This window comes from Aureobasidium namibiae (assembly GCF_000721765.1).
Source record: "Aureobasidium namibiae CBS 147.97 unplaced genomic scaffold scaffold_6, whole genome shotgun sequence".
Taxonomy (NCBI): domain Eukaryota; kingdom Fungi; phylum Ascomycota; class Dothideomycetes; order Dothideales; family Saccotheciaceae; genus Aureobasidium; species Aureobasidium namibiae.
The window spans coordinates 724488-744489 of NW_013581203.1; the positions used below are offsets into that span (position 1 = coordinate 724488).

Consider the following 20002-nt stretch of genomic DNA (forward strand, 5'->3'; position numbering starts at 1 on the left):
TTTTGCTCGAAAACACTTTGATAGTTGAGTTCAGTCTTCTGACTTGCGAATAGACTACTATACCACTTTTTCGTACCTTTTTGTACTTTTTTCGACGGATTCGACAATCTATAACAGATCACTCGATATCACCTATCCAAACTCAACTTCACAACTCAGCTATCAATAGCAGCATGGCATATGAAAATGCAGTGCCTGTTGCAGTCATCGTAGGCTTTGTCACGTCCATCATCATCCTAGTGCTCATATTGCGCTGGCTCAAGCACAAGAACAGACAAAAGGAAGCAACGGAGAAGGACCTCGAGGCTGCCAAATTGCATACTTCGGCTTCTGATGATGGAGCTTGGGATGCTTTGACACCGGTGGCGAGCCCGAGGGATGCTCTGTTCACTGCGAATGTGAGAGATGATGGGAAGGGAATGCATGGATATGCTGCACAGCATAAATCGGAGAGGGAGTGGAGGGCTGCTAAGAGGGCTCAAGGTCATGCGTGAGCGGTGTTGTGAATAGCAGCTGAAGTCAGATAACGAATTTACGACATTGATACTGCTTGTTTGATAATTCTCTCAAATGTTCTCGGTGTGCCAGAGTTCTCAGGTATTACGAAGACAAGATGTCAAAGTCAGAGCGTGTCGAGACTTTGAGCAACTTTCTCTGGTGGAGAAACTTCGGGGCTCAAGGCTTCGGATCGGGTCATGACTGCGGGCAATTGAAGCTGTGTGAAACCTTCAAGGTGTTTCGTGTCTTGACACCGATTCCTTTGGACATCGCCAACTATCGCTACCAGACTGGAACAGACTTAGACCAATATCGCTATTTGCTTGGAGGGGTTGCGCACAGAAGAGATGACGTCCTATGAGGACAGTGTCTTGGGCCATGCCTACCGCACTCTGTTGCGCATTGGTTTGCCCGCCTATACCATGCACTTCAAAAGTCCGACATATATGCGCGAGTCCATGCTGGAGAGACTGGACAGGACCGTGTGCAAAGCTATACTCAAGGATTCTGCTCAGCTGCCTGAAGTCAGGTCAGTCATATCTACGCCGACAATCTTCGCCTTGTACTGATGCGCCTGCCTGTGTACAGGGAAGGCCTAGGCACCAACGACAACGTCTGGAAAGACATGGTTACCTTGTTTCGCGCCGCCATCCCCTCGCTCGAACGCCGCTCTTTTGCCGTCTGGGATCCTTCCGCCGTCGATTACGAATCTACTTCTGGTGCCCTCATCGCTCAAAACTACCCTGGATTGTGGAAAGATTTGGAGAGACTCAACGATCTGGTCTCGATACTGCGCAACACTTTGACTATCGGAGAGAGGGCTCAGGACTTGGCTGCTGAGTGTACCTTCGACCAAGAAATATTCAGACTGATCAACTGCTGCGTGCGAGTCACGGCAAGGGGTTTCGATGGTGATGCTGGTACTGGTGATGAGGAGAAATGGCAGTGGATTGTGAATGCCTACAAGAAGTTGCTCATAACATCTCTACAATTTTTGAACAACTTGGTCGCTCGCAACGAACGGAGGAAGCTGATGCTATGGGTTGCTCTGTTCGATAACTCTACAGAAGGCATTCTGGCCGAAGACACCGACGACACTGCTGGAGGCCAGACTGCACTCGGCGACATGCCCAAGCCACCCGTCTCTACTGGCGACATTCTGGTAGCCCTCGGAGAAACGAGCAGGGCCACTTACGACGCTGCACAAGACGCCCTGCATGCAAAACGACTACTTGCAAACAAGGACCAGATGAAACCACCTTCGAGGCCCGTCTCTGGTTATGTGCTGTTTGTTAGGCAACATCAGGCAGAGACCAGAGAGGCCCTGGGCCCAACCGCGACTCCGGACAGCGTCGCAAAAGCACTTTCCGCAAGGTGGAGTATTCTGTCGGACAAGGAGAAGACGACTTTCAACAAACAGTACGATGTCCTGGCGCAACAGTATGAAAAGGAAATGGCCGCTTACCAAGATGCCCGACGTCTTGCACAAGCAGAAAAGGACAAGTCTGACCGAGCACACGCCAATCAAGTTGCTGCACGCATCGCCTCCATCGAGGAGCAGCTTGGTGATCGTATGAAGCCCGAAGGCACCAAAGTCGCCCCTATGGAACCTCCGGTGTACAACGCAGATGGAGCCATCGCATTCCCGGACGAGAAGACTTCCACAGGACCTAGACCGGTGGCCGAGGACGACTACAAGATGATGTTTACCGCCTCAGCAGGCGCAAAGATCCTTGAGAGCGGCAAATCGGAACTCATGAAACGACTAGAGAACTATCCTCTTCCACCACAACAAACTCAGATTGCAAGTCCAGCATCACCAATCGCTTCTCCGTCCTCACCGGTATATGAGAATCGAACGGACGAGGATGATGTGGGCTTGGACGAAGAAAGTGAGGAAGAAGAGAGCGAAGACGAAGATGAGTATCCTGGTTCCAGCGAGGATGGACGCGGCCTCTTGACAGATGTTCCCCTAATCCTAGGACCGTCTGAAATCGAAGTCTTACCCATGATTGTCATGTCTGGAATCGTCCCACCCGCGAAATCTACACAAGCTGGAACGACAACTGAGGAAACCAACGCAATCGTCAATATGCATACAGTCAGATGTCATCTACTACTGGCTCAAGACAATGGGAAGAACTTGTTGAGAGAGCTTCTGATATTCGTCGCTGCTTGGGATCTGCGAGAGGAAGAGCTCTACTTCAAATTCATGGTCAAGATCATGGAGGCGATCTTGGTCAATGGCTTGATGCCTTATGCATACCACGCTTTCCGGGACAAGTCCAGATCCAAAGACATCATTTCCCCAGCTCAAGCGGTCATCATGAAGCTGCTCACAAACATCTTTAGAGCAAGAGCTGAGGCGTCCAAGACGAACCCACAACCCAGTGATTCGTATCCGTTGAGAGTTGATGTGCACATCGTCAACTTCATCTTCACCGAGTTCCGCCAGCACATCATCCCGCAAACATGCGCGCTCATCTTCCTGCAAGGCAAGATTCACCAGAATTTGGCCTCTCCAGAAGATTTCCCGCTCAACTTGTGGGACATGGAACGTATGTACGAAGGCGTGTACCAATATCTCGAATTCTTTGCGGTGCTCACTGAAGAGAGCATCTGGAAGGATGTCATGGCACAGTGGGAAGTCGCGAGTGAGCTTGTGACATTGCTGAAGGAGCTCGAAGCTGCGATCCCTAAACTTGGACCCGGAGGCACATCACACGGACCCATTCCCAGACGCCCAGCTCCCCATCAACAGAATCACAACTACCAGCCGCCAGCCCACAACTACCCACCTCCGCCAGCACCGCCGCAGAACCTCAAGCCCTTGCCGATCAGCGTGGAGCGACCATTCGATCTGTCTCCAGATCTCGCCAACACTCTTCCTCCCCTCCCCGTCCCACCAACAGACGCCAGCGCCCAACCGCCCAACACCACAATCTTCGAAGCCGAGACGCCCTTGGCCTACCCCGAGGACCCCCAAGACGAGCCCTCCGACTTCGAATGGCGCAACCTCAAGAAACTCACCGTCCTCGTGCTCTCCTCGCTAATTTGGAAGAACCGCAAAGTGCAAGATCAAGTACGCGAATACGGAGGTTTGGAAGCTTTGGTGGGCTGCTGCCGCCACGACGAACACAATCCTTATATCCGCGAACACGCTATCATGTGTTTGAGATTTGCAGTCGAGAACAATGAGGACAATCAGGGCGTCATCAAGGATATGGCTGGTATGGCTGCTTCGGAGCACACACGCATTCCTACTTACGCCGAGATCCCGCATGGCAAGCTCACCCATCCTGATCAATTGATTCCTTTCCAAGTGCCGCCTGTACCGCAGGAAGTACTCGACACCAATGGCTACGAGACTTTTATGGATGGAAAGGGTCAAGTTGGCTTGAGAAGAAAAGACATCAATGTCTCTTCTGGCCCGCAGAAACCTCGTCCCCATCCTAAGATGACGGCAGAGAAGGCCGCTGAGCTCATGCAAACAGCCCTCCGCGATCTCCCTCTTGGCGACAAAATCCTTCTGGATAAAGAGAAGAAGGAAGCTCTTGCTAAGCTAGACAGGGCGTTTTCCTAGAAGTATCATCACCTGGACACTCGCTTGCGCATGGGCAAGCGCGGACCGGAACACGAACATCCAATGTTGACGTTTCTCCTGAACCGAGCTAAATACTCTTCAGACGCCGAGAAAGTCGAACTACGGACAGAACTCGCCAAGGCCAGTTGTCCGCGATGCCTGGAGGTTTTACGCCGCTGTCGCTGCCGAAAGCGTGGACCAGCACACGAACATCCAGCTTTGTCGTTTGTCCTTAAAAGAAGTGATTTCACGACTGCGCTGTTCATCTACGCACGAGACGATGTTCCGGACGCTGTGAGGAAAGATGTCGGGGACTGGTGTGAAAGCTCTCTGTGTCAGCAGTGTTTGGAGATTTTCTCTCGTTGTCGCTGCCAAAGTTGTGTGCATTGTCAAGAGGTCATGAACAAGTGTCGTTGTCCTAGCGGCGGCTCTAGTCTGAGTGATGTTGATTGACGGGCTTTTGGAAAGGAGAGGCTGAGGCAATTCTCGCTTCTGGATGATTGCGCGCTCGTTGGGTTAGACATTCGTAATTGAATCGAGAAACGTTCTTCTTCCTAACCTAGTTGTCGTGAGAGTCGTTTCGCCTTGCAGCGGACGTTTGTCTCTTTCTGAGATGCATCGGATCTAGAAGTCTCATCTGCGAGTCGCCATCGCACCAGCGACGAAAGTTCTTGGAAAAAGGTAGTGAGACGACATCATCAATACTGCAGGGGATTGAAATGAAGTTGTATAATCCCGAATCTTCTGATTTTTTCACCATCTAGACGAGGACCACACGGTTTCCAGTACAAAACCCATGATTGGTTGAGATTATATGTGTTGACGGTAGCTATTCCATAACACAACTAAAGAAAGTGGTCGTTGTGAACCAGTGACATCGACAAAGGCGGACCACGGAGTATCAGATGGAATCAGTTTGGCAAAGGTGCAGCAGAATACTATATGGAATCAGCGAGCTATCTTTCTCCGATCATTCCCTCATGAATAGATGTGTACAGGACATATTCGTCGAACAGTCCTGTTTGTGGAGATTGGAGTGTTTCCCACCCATATTTCACACTTGCCAACCCTGTGGAACTCAGAGCAAGCACTCAGCGCACGATATCCCTGCTGTATCTATCTTTCGACCCTGACAGTCTCGGAGAAAGCAGGAGACATGCTCAAGAGGTCAGGGAATGGGAAATTGGAAGCGATCAATGTATGCTGGAAGGCCTTGTGAGTATTTGGTACCAGCCGCAATGTTCACGAGAAGTCGTGTAGACCGTGGAGGCACACTCAGACGTCTTTGCCATGATTAGCTTCGACATAGTCATTGTAGACACCCATAGCCCGCTCAATCCTGTGACGAAGAGCCGGCTCATCAGAGATCAGGTCGATTAGCTCAGCATTGTCCAGCTCGAGGAGCATACGAGTGATCTTGCCGGCAATCTTGGGCTGCTGCGTGTAGACCTTGGGGTAAAGGATCTCGCCGATCATCTGCTTCTGTTGAGCGTGGGGAGCAGCGCTGAAGGCGTCGATGTCGAGCGCAGGAGGAGTTTGGGGAAGTGTTTGAGGAGGAAAGCTACCCAGCTGAAGGTTACCAAAACGCTGACCGTAATAACCGATGTTGGGCCTTATCATGTCTGAGGGTATGCCAGGCGTCATGGCGTTTGATTCAGCGGACACGTGGTTTGTGACTTCAGGTCTTGGACTGGGTGTTGGTGCGTGAGAAGCATGATGAGTAATCCCAAGACCATGTGCACGACCATACTCACGTTTATCGGGATCATGCTTCTTGGGAGGCAGAGTCGGGCTTGATCTGGTTGACTGAAGAAGATCTTCTACTTGTTCACGTATGGTTTTGATCGGAGTAGATGAGCCGGACTCGGATCCGGGTTCTTTCTTGATAATGTGGCTTGCGTGTCTCTTGGAGAGCGGTGCATTGGAAGTTTCAAGGTGGTCCGCAGATCGCTTGAGATTCGCTCTAGCAGTTACGGAAGGCTTGGCCCACACCGAAGAGTGCATTGAAATGGAGGCCACGGCCGTCGAGGTGGTCGCAGGAGTCGGTTTGAATTCGGATGAGGACTTGTCAGCGATGGTCTGGGTGAATGGGTTGACTTGTTGTTTGAAGGCCGTTCTGGGTTGGACAGTGAATCTCGTAGCGTTGCTTTCACCGTTTGAATTGTGGTGGTGGTCATCAACCTTGTTGACTTTGCCCCCTTGTTTACGCGAGATCATATCCCCAAAGCTGCCGTGGCGAGTCTTCAAAGGTTCGAAGGGCGCACCGAAAGCCCTGCCGGGCGCAAAAGTGAACATGGACTCCATCTTTCCCCGGTCCTGTACTCCGGAAGCGTCGTGGGTCAAAAATCATCCTACAGCTTGAGGATGCGAAGGGTCAGGCTGAAGTCGTTGGGGGTTACCGAAAGGGGATTTCCAGTTGCTCTTAGCCTCCTTGCGTGCTTCTTCTGCTCGTTCGCGCCAAATTGCTGTTTCATGTTCGTCCCGCTTAAGTTCGTTGATATGGCCTGCTGCCGTCGACGCAAACGAAGGGAGGCGGACGACGGGTCGACCAGAAACTTGGGAGAGTGAGCGTGCGGTTGTGGCATTGACGGCTGGAGGATTTGCAGTAGCAGGCCCGAAGGAGATTGGTGTTTCGTGACGAGAATAGACACTTCCAAATTGATGAACATCACCATCTTCAGTCAGAAGAGGCGCATTCGTGCCGGTGATTCGAAGAACAGACGTCACTGCATCTCGATCGGCGGCTTCTCCAGTGCCTTGAACTGTCGCCGTCTGGCGTGACTCTTCGAGATGACGATCCAGGAGACTCAATTGGCGGCGATAGGCGCGCAGGGTGGCATCGACTTCGGTGTTGTCATCGTTTGGTGCAGTCCATAGAGCTGCAAGATCTTCGCCTTGGATACGCAGGATCAGCTTGCGTGTGTCTTCGTTCATGGTGGTGATGAGCGACTCTAAAGAAATGCAAGCCTTCTTTCGGAAGTTGAGAATGAGAGGCTAGATTCGGGGAGAAGAGCGCGGAGTTGTGGTCGTCGCGCCAACTTAGAAGTTGTCGATGTCTTGCCAGCGCAGTCAGCTGTGCAGTCCTTCTTGGTGAGCTTCTGAGCAACAACCTTACGGAATATTCGTCATGGCCCATCCAATTGATGGTAACCGCATGTCGGACTTACGGCAACCCATGATTGTTTACTCACACCAGTCCTCCGAAATGTACTAGTTCTCCGGTCTTCGTATCCATGCAATGCTAACAACTACCAGCAGGCGCCGCCTACGAACATGCGAGGACCACTAAATTCAGGATTCGAATATTACTGGGTACCTTTCACGGATGCTGTGCTCGAAGATTAGGATGATGACAAAGAAAAGGCGTTGAATTGGGTATGCACAAATGTTTATCTAAAGGATCTCCTCCTCGTCGGTGCGGGCCTGTTAATCGAATTGTCAGCACTTCTGTATCCACCACATAGACTTGTCGACTCACGGGGACAGCACCGGGACCGCCAAGCTCCCTGTCAAGACCACCGGGGAAGGTTCTGGGAATGGCGGGCTTGTCGGGGTAGTATTGGCGGACGACACCCATCAGGACGAAGACGGATGCGACAAAGGCACCGAGGAGGAGGGCACCGTGGCCGGGTTGGAAGTGGGTGTAGGGCTCGGTGGAGAAGAGACCAAGGGTGTCGTTGTCCTCGTGGACGGGCTCGCCGAAGTTGCGACGCTCTTGCTTGTCCCACCAGTCACCGTGAGGGTCGCGGAAGGCGCGCTTGATTGCTGGAGGGTTGACGTATCCACCGTTCTGCATGGCCATTGTCAATCTGTGTCCTGAATAGGCATCGGGGAGGATTCAAGACACACCATGCCGATGTCTTCGACGGCAACCTCGCCAACAAAGTTCTCCCTGTTGGCATTGTTCTCGGAAGCGAAACGCAGTTGTGTGATGGTGGTGCGGGGCGCGACAGTTCGTACGGCGCTGGAGAGCGGGCGTGCCGCGGCGAGTCTACGGGACAGCATCTGGAAGGTCGTCAATGACTGGTCGAGAGTGGAATCGAGAGTGAGCGTACGTTGTGATGTGTGGTTGCAGCAACCTTCAATCACCATACCAAATGCAATCGGTATGGGCGCGCGGTCATCAGCTTGCGTCTTGGCAGACAAGTGCGGCTAGCGGAAGAGCGGGAGAGCGGGAAGTGCTCGGCGGCAGTTTCCATGAATGTCGCAGCCAAACGCGTGACACGCCCAAGGACTTTTGGAGTTCGCACCTACATTCTGCGCCTGTGACGTCTGGCCGCCTTTATCCAAATAACCACGTCCGATATTGCATTTTCGAAAACGGCATGATAACCAGTGAAGCCTGAGCTACCAGCGCTCCTTTTTTTGAACGAGCCTCGATTGTCGTTGATGGAGATTGAGGGGGTCACCCAACACGAGGGCGCCCGTGATGGCCACGAAAGCCCCAGTCCGCCTCCGCCCGATATCCATCAAAACACGAATAATCACGACAACTCCGCCAAACATACCCAACAACATGTCGACGACTCCCCCACGCCCGATTCAGATCTTACCGACGACACGAAGCCTGTTCCCGCCGTCGACAATGCCGCTCTCGACTCCGACTCTCCCCTCAGCTCCGAAGACGACTTAGATTTAGGCGCGACTGATCGCCCTTCGACACCACCTGCTACAAACTCCAAGAAGCGCAAGCTTGCCGAATCTGCCTCAAGATCACCATCTGCACCGAAGCCTATATCGCCGCCATGGAAGTCGTTCGCTGCAGAGGGTCCCACCACAATCCTGGACAATGGAAAGAGAAGATCTGGTCGTGTCAATGCTCCAGCCCCTCCTGTCTTTGAAAAGGCCACGCCAAAGTCAAAGAAGCCTGTCGCCAAGACATCAGCAAGCAAAGGTTTGGTCTTGAAGAATGCTCAAACTGCTCAACAGACAATTCAGTCCAAGCCAAAGGAAACTCCTGTTCCCAAGCGCGAGAAGACTCCACCACGTCCATCTCGTGTCTCCGCCCGGATCAAGCTTCTCGAAGCCTCACCCGAAATCGTCAAGAAAGAGGAACTTATTCCGCCTTCACAATCTCCACAAGCAAAGCGCAAAGCTGGCCGTCCACCCAAAGCCGAGGCTCAACCTTCGCAAGAGTCGCAACCACCTGCTTCGTCTGACAGCGCTGCCTTGACACCGCGGATCAAGCTCAAGCTAAAGCGACCACAATTCTCCTTTGTACCCCGTCATCCGAGTCATGTTGTCAATCCGCCGTTGTTCCAGTCTTTCGACGACATCATCGCCCACTACGACCAAAAGAGCAAGGAAGCCACGTATGAAAGCAAGGAAGACGACAGGTACCAAGGCCTTGAGCGACGCGCTCCTGAAAGAGTCGAACAAGCACCCGAGGAGCGAGCTGAGAAAGAAGCTGTGGCACGCCTGAGAATCTTAGAAGCTGCACAGCCGGGCGGTCCCCTGAGCGAGGAGAAAAGTTCACTATACTTACCAGATGATCAGAAAGAGCCCGCGCAACAATACAACCACTGGGACCATCTATGGACGCATGGCGCCTTTTTCAGGTCTCTCATGGACAAGGAGAAACGTGCGCATATGGACAGTGCCAAAAGAGTCGCATACGCTTGCTTGGCGAAATGGAAAGAGAGGCAACCTCAGACTGAAGAAGAGAAGGAGAAGCAAGAGAATGAATGGTACAAGCTCATTTATCGCCAGACTGTCAAGGACATTCAACGAAAATGGGAACTGGTTGGTGCCGAGATCGATCGCCGAAGGGCATTGCGTTACGAGGAAGAGCAAAGGATTGAACGAGAACTTAAAATGCAGAGCATGCTTGAGAAGTCGACAAATCTCCTCGACAAACGCCGTGCACTCCTGGATTCTGGCTTGTCTGTAGATGGCGATGACGACGATGATATCAGTCTCAGCGAGGGTGTTTCTGATGATGGAGAAGGATCGAATACATCTGTTCAGGACCTCGATGAAGACCACCGCATGACCTCGTCCGAATCTGAAGGAAGCGATGACGAGGAAGGCGAAGACGACGACGTCAACTTGTCTCCAGAAGCCTTACGTCGGAAATACAGTAACATACCAGACTTGCCGCAGGAACAATCTGAGGATGATGCTAGCGACATGGACGTCGATGAAGACCAAGGTTCAGTAGCGGGAGACATTAGGACAAATGATCTAGACGAAAACGACGATGACGAGCCTGCGATCGATGACGCGGAAGATAACGACAAACATATTCAAGAGGAGCGAGACTATTCAAAGATTCAGCTGGATGAGGTGGATGATGCTCTTCTTGATGACAGCGATGAATCTACCAATATGAGCGACGAAGATATGAGCGATGAGGAAGAAGATGATGAGAACGACGAAGAAGAGGAGGGAGACGAGAGTGAGAGCGAAGATGACGGCGGTCTGCTTGGCTTCTTTGGCGGACGCAAAGCTCTTGCGAAAGATATCCAGACAATTTCAGGCGTTGAAGTGTCTGAAGACGCGGAGTCAATCGAAGAGCGGCAAGATGAGGAAGCTGAGATCGCTCAAATCAATAACGATCATGCTGAACAAGCCAAGCCCAGAGAGACGAACGGCGTCTCTGATGAGGACGCTGATTCTGGAACCCAAGAACAACTCGGTCTGGATGCGTCCGAATCTATGGAGGTTGACGAGAGCTCGGCTGTCGTGACGCCGCTCGAAGACGGCCTCAAGGTGCCCTCCGCCAAGCCTGCAGAGTCGCAAGACGGACTCGAGCAAGGAACGGTGGCCTCTGCGCATCAAGAACATCCGCAATCATTGTCAGTCGATATGGACAATACTGAGGATATTGAACCTCACAAGCTTCACGCCCATTCCCTTAGCCCTCATCACAACATGCTATCAGCAGACTCGCACGCAGGTGACAGAAGCAGTCAAACATCTCCCAAAGATGACACCACCATCGAACCCACTGAAGCCGAATCCACCACTAGTGTTGATCTGGACGAGGCTGACAGAATGTCTGAAACTAGCGACACACCTCAGCCTGGGAAGTCTTCAAAGGTCAAAATTCCTTCTCTGCTTAGAGGCACGCTGAGAGAATACCAGCACGAAGGTCTCGACTGGCTTGCAAAACTTTATGCCAACCAGACGAATGGTATCCTTGCTGATGAGATGGGTCTTGGAAAGACGATCCAGACAATCGCTCTCTTGGCTCACCTCGCGGAGGAGCATCACATCTGGGGTCCTCATTTGATCGTGGTACCCACTTCAGTCATCCTCAACTGGGAGATGGAGTTCAAGAAGTTCTTGCCGGGCTTCAAGGTTTTGTCATACTACGGTTCTGTTGAGGAAAGAGCGCAAAAGAGAAAAGGCTGGAGCAATCCCGATATCTGGAACGTTGTCATCACTTCCTATCAACTCATCTTGAAGGACTTGCCGGCCATCAGAGTTCCAGAGTGGCATTATATGATCTTGGACGAAGCTCACAACATCAAGAACTTCAACTCTCAGCGTTATCAGGCCATGATCAGACTCAAGACACATGCTCGTCTGCTGTTGACTGGTACACCACTTCAAAACAGTATCATCGAGCTGTGGTCGCTTCTCACTTTCCTGACTGCTGGCCAAGACGGTCAAGGTATGGGTGATCTCGAGGAGTTCACAGAGTGGTTCCGCAGACCTGTTGACGAGATCTTTGTTGACGGCAAGAGCAAGCTTGGCAACGAAGCTCAAGACATCGTCAACAAGTTGCATCACTCGCTTCGCCCGTACCTCTTGCGCCGTCTCAAGTCCTCAGTTGAGAAACAACTTCCAGGCAAATACGAACATACCGTAATCTGCAGACTGTCAAAACGTCAACGTCAGCTTTACGATGCGTTCATGGGTCTTTCCGACACCAAGGCCAAGTTGACATCAGGCAACATGATCAGTGTATCACAAGCATTGATGTCGTTGAGAAAGGTGTGCAATCATCCAGACCTGTTTGAAGAACGTCCTATCGTTACTTCATATGCCATGAAGAAACCCTACACGCGCCAACCTCGGTCCATTGCAGCAGACTTTGAGATCACGGACTTGTTTCTGCGGAGGAAAATGCTTTACGAAGATCCTCATGAGGTGCTTGACCTGAATTTTCTCAGTCTTAACTTGACAAGCCGAGAATCGAGATCAAGGTACCATGTCAGACGCAGCAAGCAACTCAGAGCTAGTAGGGCAATGGATCAGATCGTACGCAGAGAAGTCGAGAGACTAGGGACCGCGTCTCTCGACAGTTCTTCGTTCACTTCAGTCATTGGTAAACAGAATCACATGACTGCGATGGACAAGCTGAATCGCCTGCGCCAGTGCGCTTTCCTCACCGAACAGCGAACAGAGTTTGCTCCAGTCTATGGCACTGATCTTGTTGAGAGATGTACGACATATACGACAGATCGTCTGCGACAATCACCTCCCCAAGACAAGGTCCTGCATTCAGAGTGGTATCTTGACTCTTCTTCTCTGATCCACGACATGGTCAAGAGCGTTGATCAGCGATCTGCAGCGATGAACACACTCATCCGCAAGTTTGCGTGCATCACTCCCAATGCCGTGGCCAACGACCTTCTGCCATACATGGTTCCACGCAACACAATCTACAATGTTCAGTCAATTTCACAGTCTCCAGAGCCAGACGCTTTCCATGAATCGCGCGTGCGCCTATCCATCGCATTCCCAGACAAGCGTCTACTCCAATACGATTGCGGCAAGCTCCAACGCCTCGCAGACCTCCTCCGCGAGCTACAGTCCCGCGGCTCCCGCGCCCTGATCTTCACACAAATGACCTCCGTGCTTGACATCCTTGAACAATTCCTCAACATCCACGGATATCGCTACCTGCGCCTCGACGGTAGCACAAAGATCGAGCAACGCCAAGACATGATGGAGCGCTTCAACCGCGACACGCGCATCGATGTATTCATTCTGTCCTCACGCTCAGGCGGAGTAGGCATGAACTTGACCGGTGCCGATACAGTCATTTTCTACGATCTAGACTGGAACCCGCAAATGGATAAGCAGTGTCAAGACCGTGCTCACCGTATTGGTCAAACCCGCGATGTGCATATCTACAAATTTGTCAGCGAACACACTATCGAAGTCAACATCTTGCGCAAGTCCAATCAGAAGAGATTGCTCGATGAAGTTGTGATTCAAGAGGGAGAATTCACGACTGACTACTTCAATGCTCCTGCCGCGAGCGTCGACGACGAAGCTATGGGCGATGCTTTCGCAGGCGCGGCTGTGGAAAGAGTATTCGGCAACAACGTCGGCGAACACAATGTTCAGAAAGTGCTGGAGGCAGTCGAAGACGCAGAAGATGTTGCTGCCGCCCATGCCCAACAAAAAGAAGGTCAAGCTGACGACTTTGATTTCGACGCTGCTGCCAATACCAATAACAATACCACTGCAAACCCCAGCAGAGACTCTCGAACACCGAAAACGAGTGTGCCGCCTACGCCTGCTGAGCCTGCTGATATCATGGACGTCGACGAGGCAGATGCAGAGGAAGTCGCGCATGTGGATACTTATATGCTCGGCTTCTTGGACTGGGCACTCAAGGATGTCAAATACATTCCTCCTCCTGACAAAAGCAGGAGGGGTAGGTTGGACAAAAACGGGAGAGATCGAAGTCATCGTCCGCGTGTACGATAGAGAAGATATCAGCATTTGTGTTCGGGATTATGTGTTTTGCTGTTTTGCATAGCGATTGGGCTCTATTTGCTACCATTCTTTTTTTTTGCTCCTGTCACACCATCATTCGTTTCTATCTTTGGAGGAGCGAGCAGACGAGTTGCTCCTTCTTCTGTTGTAGTTTTACTCAAACCATTACTCATTGTTGTAGCTTTAGAGCTGTTTTTGGCATCCACTGATCTTCTCATAAATACAAACATATTTATACCCGCATCGCTGAGACGTCTTCCATCCCTGTGATCAATTCTTTGAGTATTTTTCCGCAACACAGAATGGTTTTTTGCCTCGATGCGTTTGCGAGTACTTTCTGTACTATCATTGAGGAAGGAATGGACAAGATTGACATATCTCTTCGATCAACTTCACGATTGGGTAGCGGTGTATCAAGATTGGATCCGACGATAATGACTGGCTAGAATCGTAGTCTTTGAGTGGAAGTGATGAGTGCGAGCTACTCGAGTACAGGGAGTAGATTTTTGCCGAAATGCGCTTTTGCTACACTTCGTAAAGACATTTGTGAGTGGCCTTCGAGTTCGGATTTGTGAGAGCGTGAGCTGGTCGGCCTGAGGATGCAACTGATCTTGTTGTTTTCAGGAGCGACTTCCACTTAGGCTTCGACGTCAAACAACTCGTTCCTTCTAAGCTCGTTCACTTCATGCTTAACTGAGACAACTTCTTCTCACTTGTTGAAGAACCAATAGTATTGCGTTTGCAAAGCTCTTCTCGCTTTATCTTTTTCTCTGCTTCCCAGCATCCTTGAGTTGCTTGCACATAGCGGTCTCCACAATCACCTTCATCGCCCTCAAATGACATCTCACCACAAGAGAGCTGCAGAGTTCGCAACCCCTAAGAATAACAGACGCTGCTGCGCTGATACCAGCTGCAACTCGTTTCTTGGTCTTGCCAACAATGGCATCTTGAGATGTGGCGAATGCGGTCAACTTACCTGCGACTTTCGCAAGAGCTACGCTCACCCAGGACCATGAAGAGACCAGGGTCGGGACGTTAAGAGACTAGATGCGGAGTTCAAGAACCTCGCTCTGGCGGAGGGCTGGCAAGCGTGCTCGGCATGCTCAAGAATCGTTGCACCCAACACATAACGTCAGTATCCTTACACCCTTCTGCCTCTCACCCATGGTATGATCGATGTACAGATGTCGCTGTGGTAACGAATTTTGTTATATGTGTGGTGCTGTCTGCAAAAGCTGCAGCTGCGGCCAGTGGCAGCATGCTATTCCTCAGCATCAACCGGAAGATGACAACCTAGGCAATGATCCGTGGAAGATTTTCGAGCGCATGCACCTTCTATATCAGGAACTATGGGGACTTGAGGAGGCCTACGACCTTCTGGACCTTGAGCCTCCCTTTTTTACACAACCTGATTAGCGTTTTCGTCTAGCCAGGTGATGATCTAGAGCTGGCTAGATCATATTAGCTAGTACGAGCTTTTGATTCCTATCAAGTTCCCGACCCCTGTTGTTTCGTTGTCGAAGGCATTATACATCGGCCGTCCATTTGACAAATTCAGGGGCTTATCACCACCTATCGATCTTTCCTCAGTAGTCATAGATGAAGGCGGATCTGGATCAAGAACATGTTTGGAAGTCTGTCCTTCACCGCTATTGAATATAGATATCAAATCAAAGCGAGAAATCCAAGATGTGGTAAATTGGTCTTTCTTATATAGCAAACAGAAGCTTAAAGCGATAACCACGTATTCTCTCAAGCGACTAAGGGACAAGTTATGGTCTAAAGAATCTTTCGCGGAATTGCCTGAGTCCTCGTAAATGTCGATCCTGGTTCGAATTTGATTGTTGTTGTCGTGCTCTTTCCGCTGCACGATCTCTTCGTATCTGAGCTGTTTGCTCGACACGATCTTGTTGCAATCTGCGCAACACCAATAGCAGAGAGGCTTCTCCACGTCTCGGTATCTGCTCCTGCGGCATCTCGGGTTCTGTGCCTGTCCTCCTGCTGGCTCTTCGAGTGGTGAATTCCACAAACTCCCGCTGGAAACCATCTTGTCGATCAGAGATGGTTTCATCGCCGGATACTGCAGTTTGTTGTTCATCTTCCATAGCAAGCCGTCGATGGTACTCGGCCTCGCACTCACAGTCGGAGTAAGGTTCTGCGCAGCGATAGCAGAAGTCGTATCCGCATAAGCATGTCATGTGCGAGCAACCGTCGCTTTTCTCACACATCTGACCGCATTGTGTGCACCGTTGCCATTTCTCGTTGTAGGATAGCAGGAGAATTCGTTGTTCCGAATGATCTGGTAGTGGACAGACATCAGCTTGGTGGGTCGGGCCCTTGCAGTCTGAGCACGTGTTGGTCTGGCATGCTTGACAGTGCGCGATGCGATCTTTGGCTTCTCTGCGAGGTACAAAGATACCGCATCGACGGTTCGAACAATACGTACGTCCCAACTTTGGAGACTCGAACTCTTCAATCAGGGAAGCTAGTCTTTGATTCTCCTCGTCCGATAGAAAAGGTTTTGTGGTGTCGAAAGTGAGGAAGCAGGAGGAGGCAAAATATCTGGAGCATGCGATCGGCCACTGGCTCTCATTTCGAACTTTGTGGCAGGCTTGTACTATACAGGTAGCGCACCAGTAGTGACCACACGGCATAGGCGACGGTGTTCCGTCGAGTTCCTCCCAGCAAACTCTGCATCTTGGCTTCCCTTCTTCGGTGGCTGCGAGGGCCTCTGAATTACTGTTCCGTAAGTATGGAGAGAACAGGGGGCTGGTGCTGCCGACGTCGATAGACGCTGTGGAATAGTGTCGGTATGTACGGGCCATGTTGCGAGATGGGTCTGATGATGGGAGGAGACGTTCGAATCCAAGACAACACCAAAGTGGTGAACAGAGGGAAAGGAAAGAAAGATAGAGTAGGGTCATCAACATCTAGCTGCAGTTGCAACAAAAATGAGAGATCAAACACGTGGATGGCTTGGCTCCGAGGCAGTTTGCTCTCCTGGAGACGATATCTTATGACGATGTCCATCGCCGCTTCTACCAGCCATGGATAGCGACGACATCCCCTGACCCTGATGAACTGTGATTGCATTTCTAAGAATTGGCAACTTGATCGCATACCATATTGCGTACAAGTTCTCTGAGTGTCATGCCACTTTCGAACTCCCACACCACTATGACTCTTGCCGATGACCACTTTGAGAGGATTCGCTCTTCATGAAGGAAAGAGGCGATGACAGAGAACTTTGGCTATCCTCTAAACCATGCTGTCTTCTGTCAAGAAGAAAAGTAAGAGTCATAGATGAGGTTCAATCTTGACGATTTCTCTGCAGTACCTTTTGCGTCTGCTCGAGCCTCGCTCTCCCACGGTCCAAGGTTCTTACTGTGCTACGGACTACGATCTCACCGCTGATTCTCTACTTATATCTCATCGTAACAGCTGGAGTCTAGCTACGATGGCAGAGATCTCTCATCAACCCCAGTCAAGCGAAGCTACAGGACAAGTGAAACCAGTAGCTTGGACATGAGCATGATGTATCCTACAAAACAATTCTCCAAAAGGTTTGGCAAAACCGAAACCCCCTAGCCGCCGTGTTGCTAGATTGGTCAAGAGAAAACGCACGAGGTTTTCTTCCTTGTTTTTGTCGTGCGAGGATCACCTGGGACCCCTCATGGCATTAATCGACCTTGCCGAGGATCGAACCGCTGGCCATAGGTCGACTGAGCGGAAGGAACACTACTTGACCGCTGCACCAGACCACACAGTTCGATGGAAATAAGCTGGAGTTGCAGAAACATATAGTCTCAAGCAGTGGAGGAGATCTTGACTGATCGCTCACTGCCCCTAGTGGCTCTGACCTTTGCTCTTGCTATTAGAGCGGCACCTTCCTTGCCATGGTAGCCACTCGCGTCTATCTCTGGGTTTTCCTCATATATTCCATCATCTACAGTGGTTGTTGAAGCGTTGACTTGATCCTGCCACAGCCCTCACGCTCCGACGCAGCGTGCACCTCGAGTCTTCTGATGTCAACACACTGATTTTGAGGCGCGTCTCTTCTCACATCACTGTACTATAGAATAGAAAACATTCAAGGCTACTGTCTGAGCAACTACTCACTATCATGCTCCAGCTTTGCTGCTACACTGCGCCGAATCTCCGAACTGACCGCCCATGAAATCGCTTTCGATCAGTGAGACGCGCATACAGAACAATCAACACGCGCAGAAGTTCTCGGTCATGGACACACAAACGTTTCTTCGCTTAATTCCCAGCGAGGTAACTGTCTTCCAGCAACTCTAAGATCAAACGCCTTTACATCGTACAAAATGTCGTTCGGAGAGAGAAAAAAAAAAGGAAAAGAGGGGAAAAGGGGCAAACACAAAACAATCAACGAGCAGCGGCACCGCCACCGATAGCTACGACAGTAACTATCATATCACTGCATGATCTTAGAAGATGGAAAGCGGCCTTTGACCTTACAAGGAAGATCGGACGACAAGAAGTTCTGGTTGAAGAACAAAAAGAAAAATGGAGAAAAAAGGGGCTCGGTGCTGCTTCTCTGTCTACAAACGATCCTCCCAATCAAACAAACTGAGTGTAGCAAAACAAAGCTAAATCATGCTCGACTGCTCCAAGTCCTGCTCATTATCAAGAATACTGATTGATGATCATACCACGATCGCGCACTCATAACAACCAGGATATGGTCGGAAATCAAAAACCACCATATCTTCTAAACTGTCCCCATCAAGCCAGTTGATAGCAGCAAAAAAAAGCTCATCACGCTGCAATACTTCCTGTCTCGCCCATCTGCAAAGCTACTGGTTGATCATGATGCCATGATGGCACTTGCACATCGTTCAAAAAATGACCGACAAAAGACCACTCTCTCCAATCAAAAACATGTCAGTATACCATACTTCTCGACATCCTTGGAAGAACTTACATCAAGCGGGCTGATTATTGCCACGGCGCTCCTCATCCATAGCTCAGACAAAATTGATATATTGACCGTTGGGGTGTGCTTGAGCTACATCTTTTGCCTGGCCAGGAATCGCAGGATCCAAGTACATGGATCAATGTAGCTTTGATGAATCCTTAAGCTCAGACAAGGTTGATGGGTTGACCGTAGACTCTTGGTCTAGCCCAGCTGCACCAATTTTTGGACGCCCATCTATATCACCAATGTTCTCACCTCATCATGCAGCACCTAGCAAGCTATAGAATTGCACAGTAGTCTGTGAGATGATGTAGCCTCCAATGAAATGTGAAACATTACAGGCTCTCTATGGATACATCTCTATTCTGGGAAACCTTGTGCATTTTGATAGCGAGATGACGCTTTGCATCCCTTAAGGGAGCAAGCCTTGGCCTTCCTCTCCTGTCTCACTTTCGATGAAAGGCTCTCTGCACCAGCCGAGCCACTTTATGATTCTCTTCACAACGCTTCTGAGCATGATAGGGTCTGGGAACGAAGTAGCAATGGTACATTCAAAGACTACGCTTCCCCGTGTGCTGAATTTGCAACTCCCCCGCTCCTCCCACTTGAGAGGCAGAGCGTGTTCTTTACCATAGAAATGCACAGTTTCTTCCAGAGTAGAGACGTATCCAAAGAAGGGTCGACATGATGTCGCTTCTTGATGGAGGCTATCCGTTTCTTGAAACCACTGTGCATTTCTATGGTACGCGTCGCCGACTCCAGCACACAGGAAGTCTGTACTTACTAATTGTAGCAACTGGATGAGGTCGGTGGACAACAATCGTGTTTACTCCATGGCTCTCTTCAAGTTTGAGAGTGACTGCACTGCCTTGACTCCGTAGGATACTGAAACCAGCATCTGTCATGGCAGCAAGGAAGTGCTGCCAGGCAAAATTGCGGGAAGAGTCCTCTCCGTTCCTGGGGAACATGGCTTTGATGATGGCTATGTTGTCACGTCTGATGAAGATTCTTGTTGGTTGCGGCTGCGGCATAGGGGCTGTTGGAAGAGTACGTTCTTGCCGCCGAATACCCACCCAAAAGTGCGGTCAATAGATCAAAAATGCTACAAAACATGCGCGCAAAGCTTCTAAGCACATAAAGAAGGTCGGCATGAAAAGGCAATAAAAGCAGGAGCAAGGTATAGAAAGTTTTCCTTTCGGCTATCAGATCTATCTATTCTTGACAAGCGAAAGACAAAGCAGAAACATAAAAGACCAGTGGCAATGAGGTTAATACCAGCCGGGCAAAACGGAGTTGTTCCA

At 50.5% G+C, this 20002-nt stretch overlaps 7 protein-coding genes across 7 annotated transcripts; 3 read left to right on the forward strand and 4 right to left on the reverse strand.

Annotated features, from left to right (window-relative positions):
* Window positions 1-158: 158 nt before the first annotated feature.
* M436DRAFT_43330 (uncharacterized protein) lies at window positions 159-494 on the forward strand (the record flags this gene model as incomplete). The annotated part of the gene is made up of 1 exon (XM_013572924.1): window positions 159-494. A coding segment is annotated over one exon (336 nt), but the record flags the coding sequence as incomplete, so codon positions are not given.
* A 351-nt stretch (window positions 495-845) lies between these two features.
* On the forward strand, window positions 846-4081 carry M436DRAFT_44082 (uncharacterized protein; the record flags this gene model as incomplete). Its single annotated transcript, XM_013573066.1, has 2 exons — window positions 846-1027; window positions 1087-4081. The coding sequence occupies 2 exons, from the start codon at window positions 846-848 to the stop codon at window positions 4079-4081; spliced, it is 3177 nt and encodes a 1058-aa protein (XP_013428520.1).
* Window positions 4082-5356: 1275 nt separating this feature from the next.
* Window positions 5357-6385, reverse strand: M436DRAFT_80883 (Polyadenylate-binding protein/Hyperplastic disc protein; the record flags this gene model as incomplete). Its single annotated transcript, XM_013573348.1, has 1 exon — window positions 5357-6385. One exon carries the CDS (start codon window positions 6383-6385, stop codon window positions 5357-5359), a length of 1029 nt encoding a protein of 342 aa, XP_013428802.1.
* Window positions 6386-6427: 42 nt separating this feature from the next.
* M436DRAFT_80884 (uncharacterized protein) lies at window positions 6428-7015 on the reverse strand (the record flags this gene model as incomplete). The annotated part of the gene is made up of 1 exon (XM_013573349.1): window positions 6428-7015. The coding sequence occupies one exon, from the start codon at window positions 7013-7015 to the stop codon at window positions 6428-6430; it is 588 nt and encodes a 195-aa protein (XP_013428803.1).
* Window positions 7016-7474: 459 nt separating this feature from the next.
* On the reverse strand, window positions 7475-8086 carry M436DRAFT_71884 (NADH:ubiquinone oxidoreductase 20.1kD subunit; the record flags this gene model as incomplete). Its single annotated transcript, XM_013573269.1, has 3 exons — window positions 7475-7504; window positions 7560-7871; window positions 7931-8086. The coding sequence occupies 3 exons, from the start codon at window positions 8084-8086 to the stop codon at window positions 7475-7477; spliced, it is 498 nt and encodes a 165-aa protein (XP_013428723.1).
* A 384-nt stretch (window positions 8087-8470) lies between these two features.
* M436DRAFT_43818 (uncharacterized protein) lies at window positions 8471-13750 on the forward strand (the record flags this gene model as incomplete). The annotated part of the gene is made up of 2 exons (XM_013573008.1): window positions 8471-9393; window positions 9451-13750. 2 exons carry the CDS (start codon window positions 8471-8473, stop codon window positions 13748-13750), a joined length of 5223 nt encoding a protein of 1740 aa, XP_013428462.1.
* A 2168-nt stretch (window positions 13751-15918) lies between these two features.
* On the reverse strand, window positions 15919-16416 carry M436DRAFT_28777 (uncharacterized protein; the record flags this gene model as incomplete). The annotated part of the gene is made up of 1 exon (XM_013572917.1): window positions 15919-16416. A coding segment is annotated over one exon (498 nt), but the record flags the coding sequence as incomplete, so codon positions are not given.
* Window positions 16417-20002: the final 3586 nt, after the last annotated feature.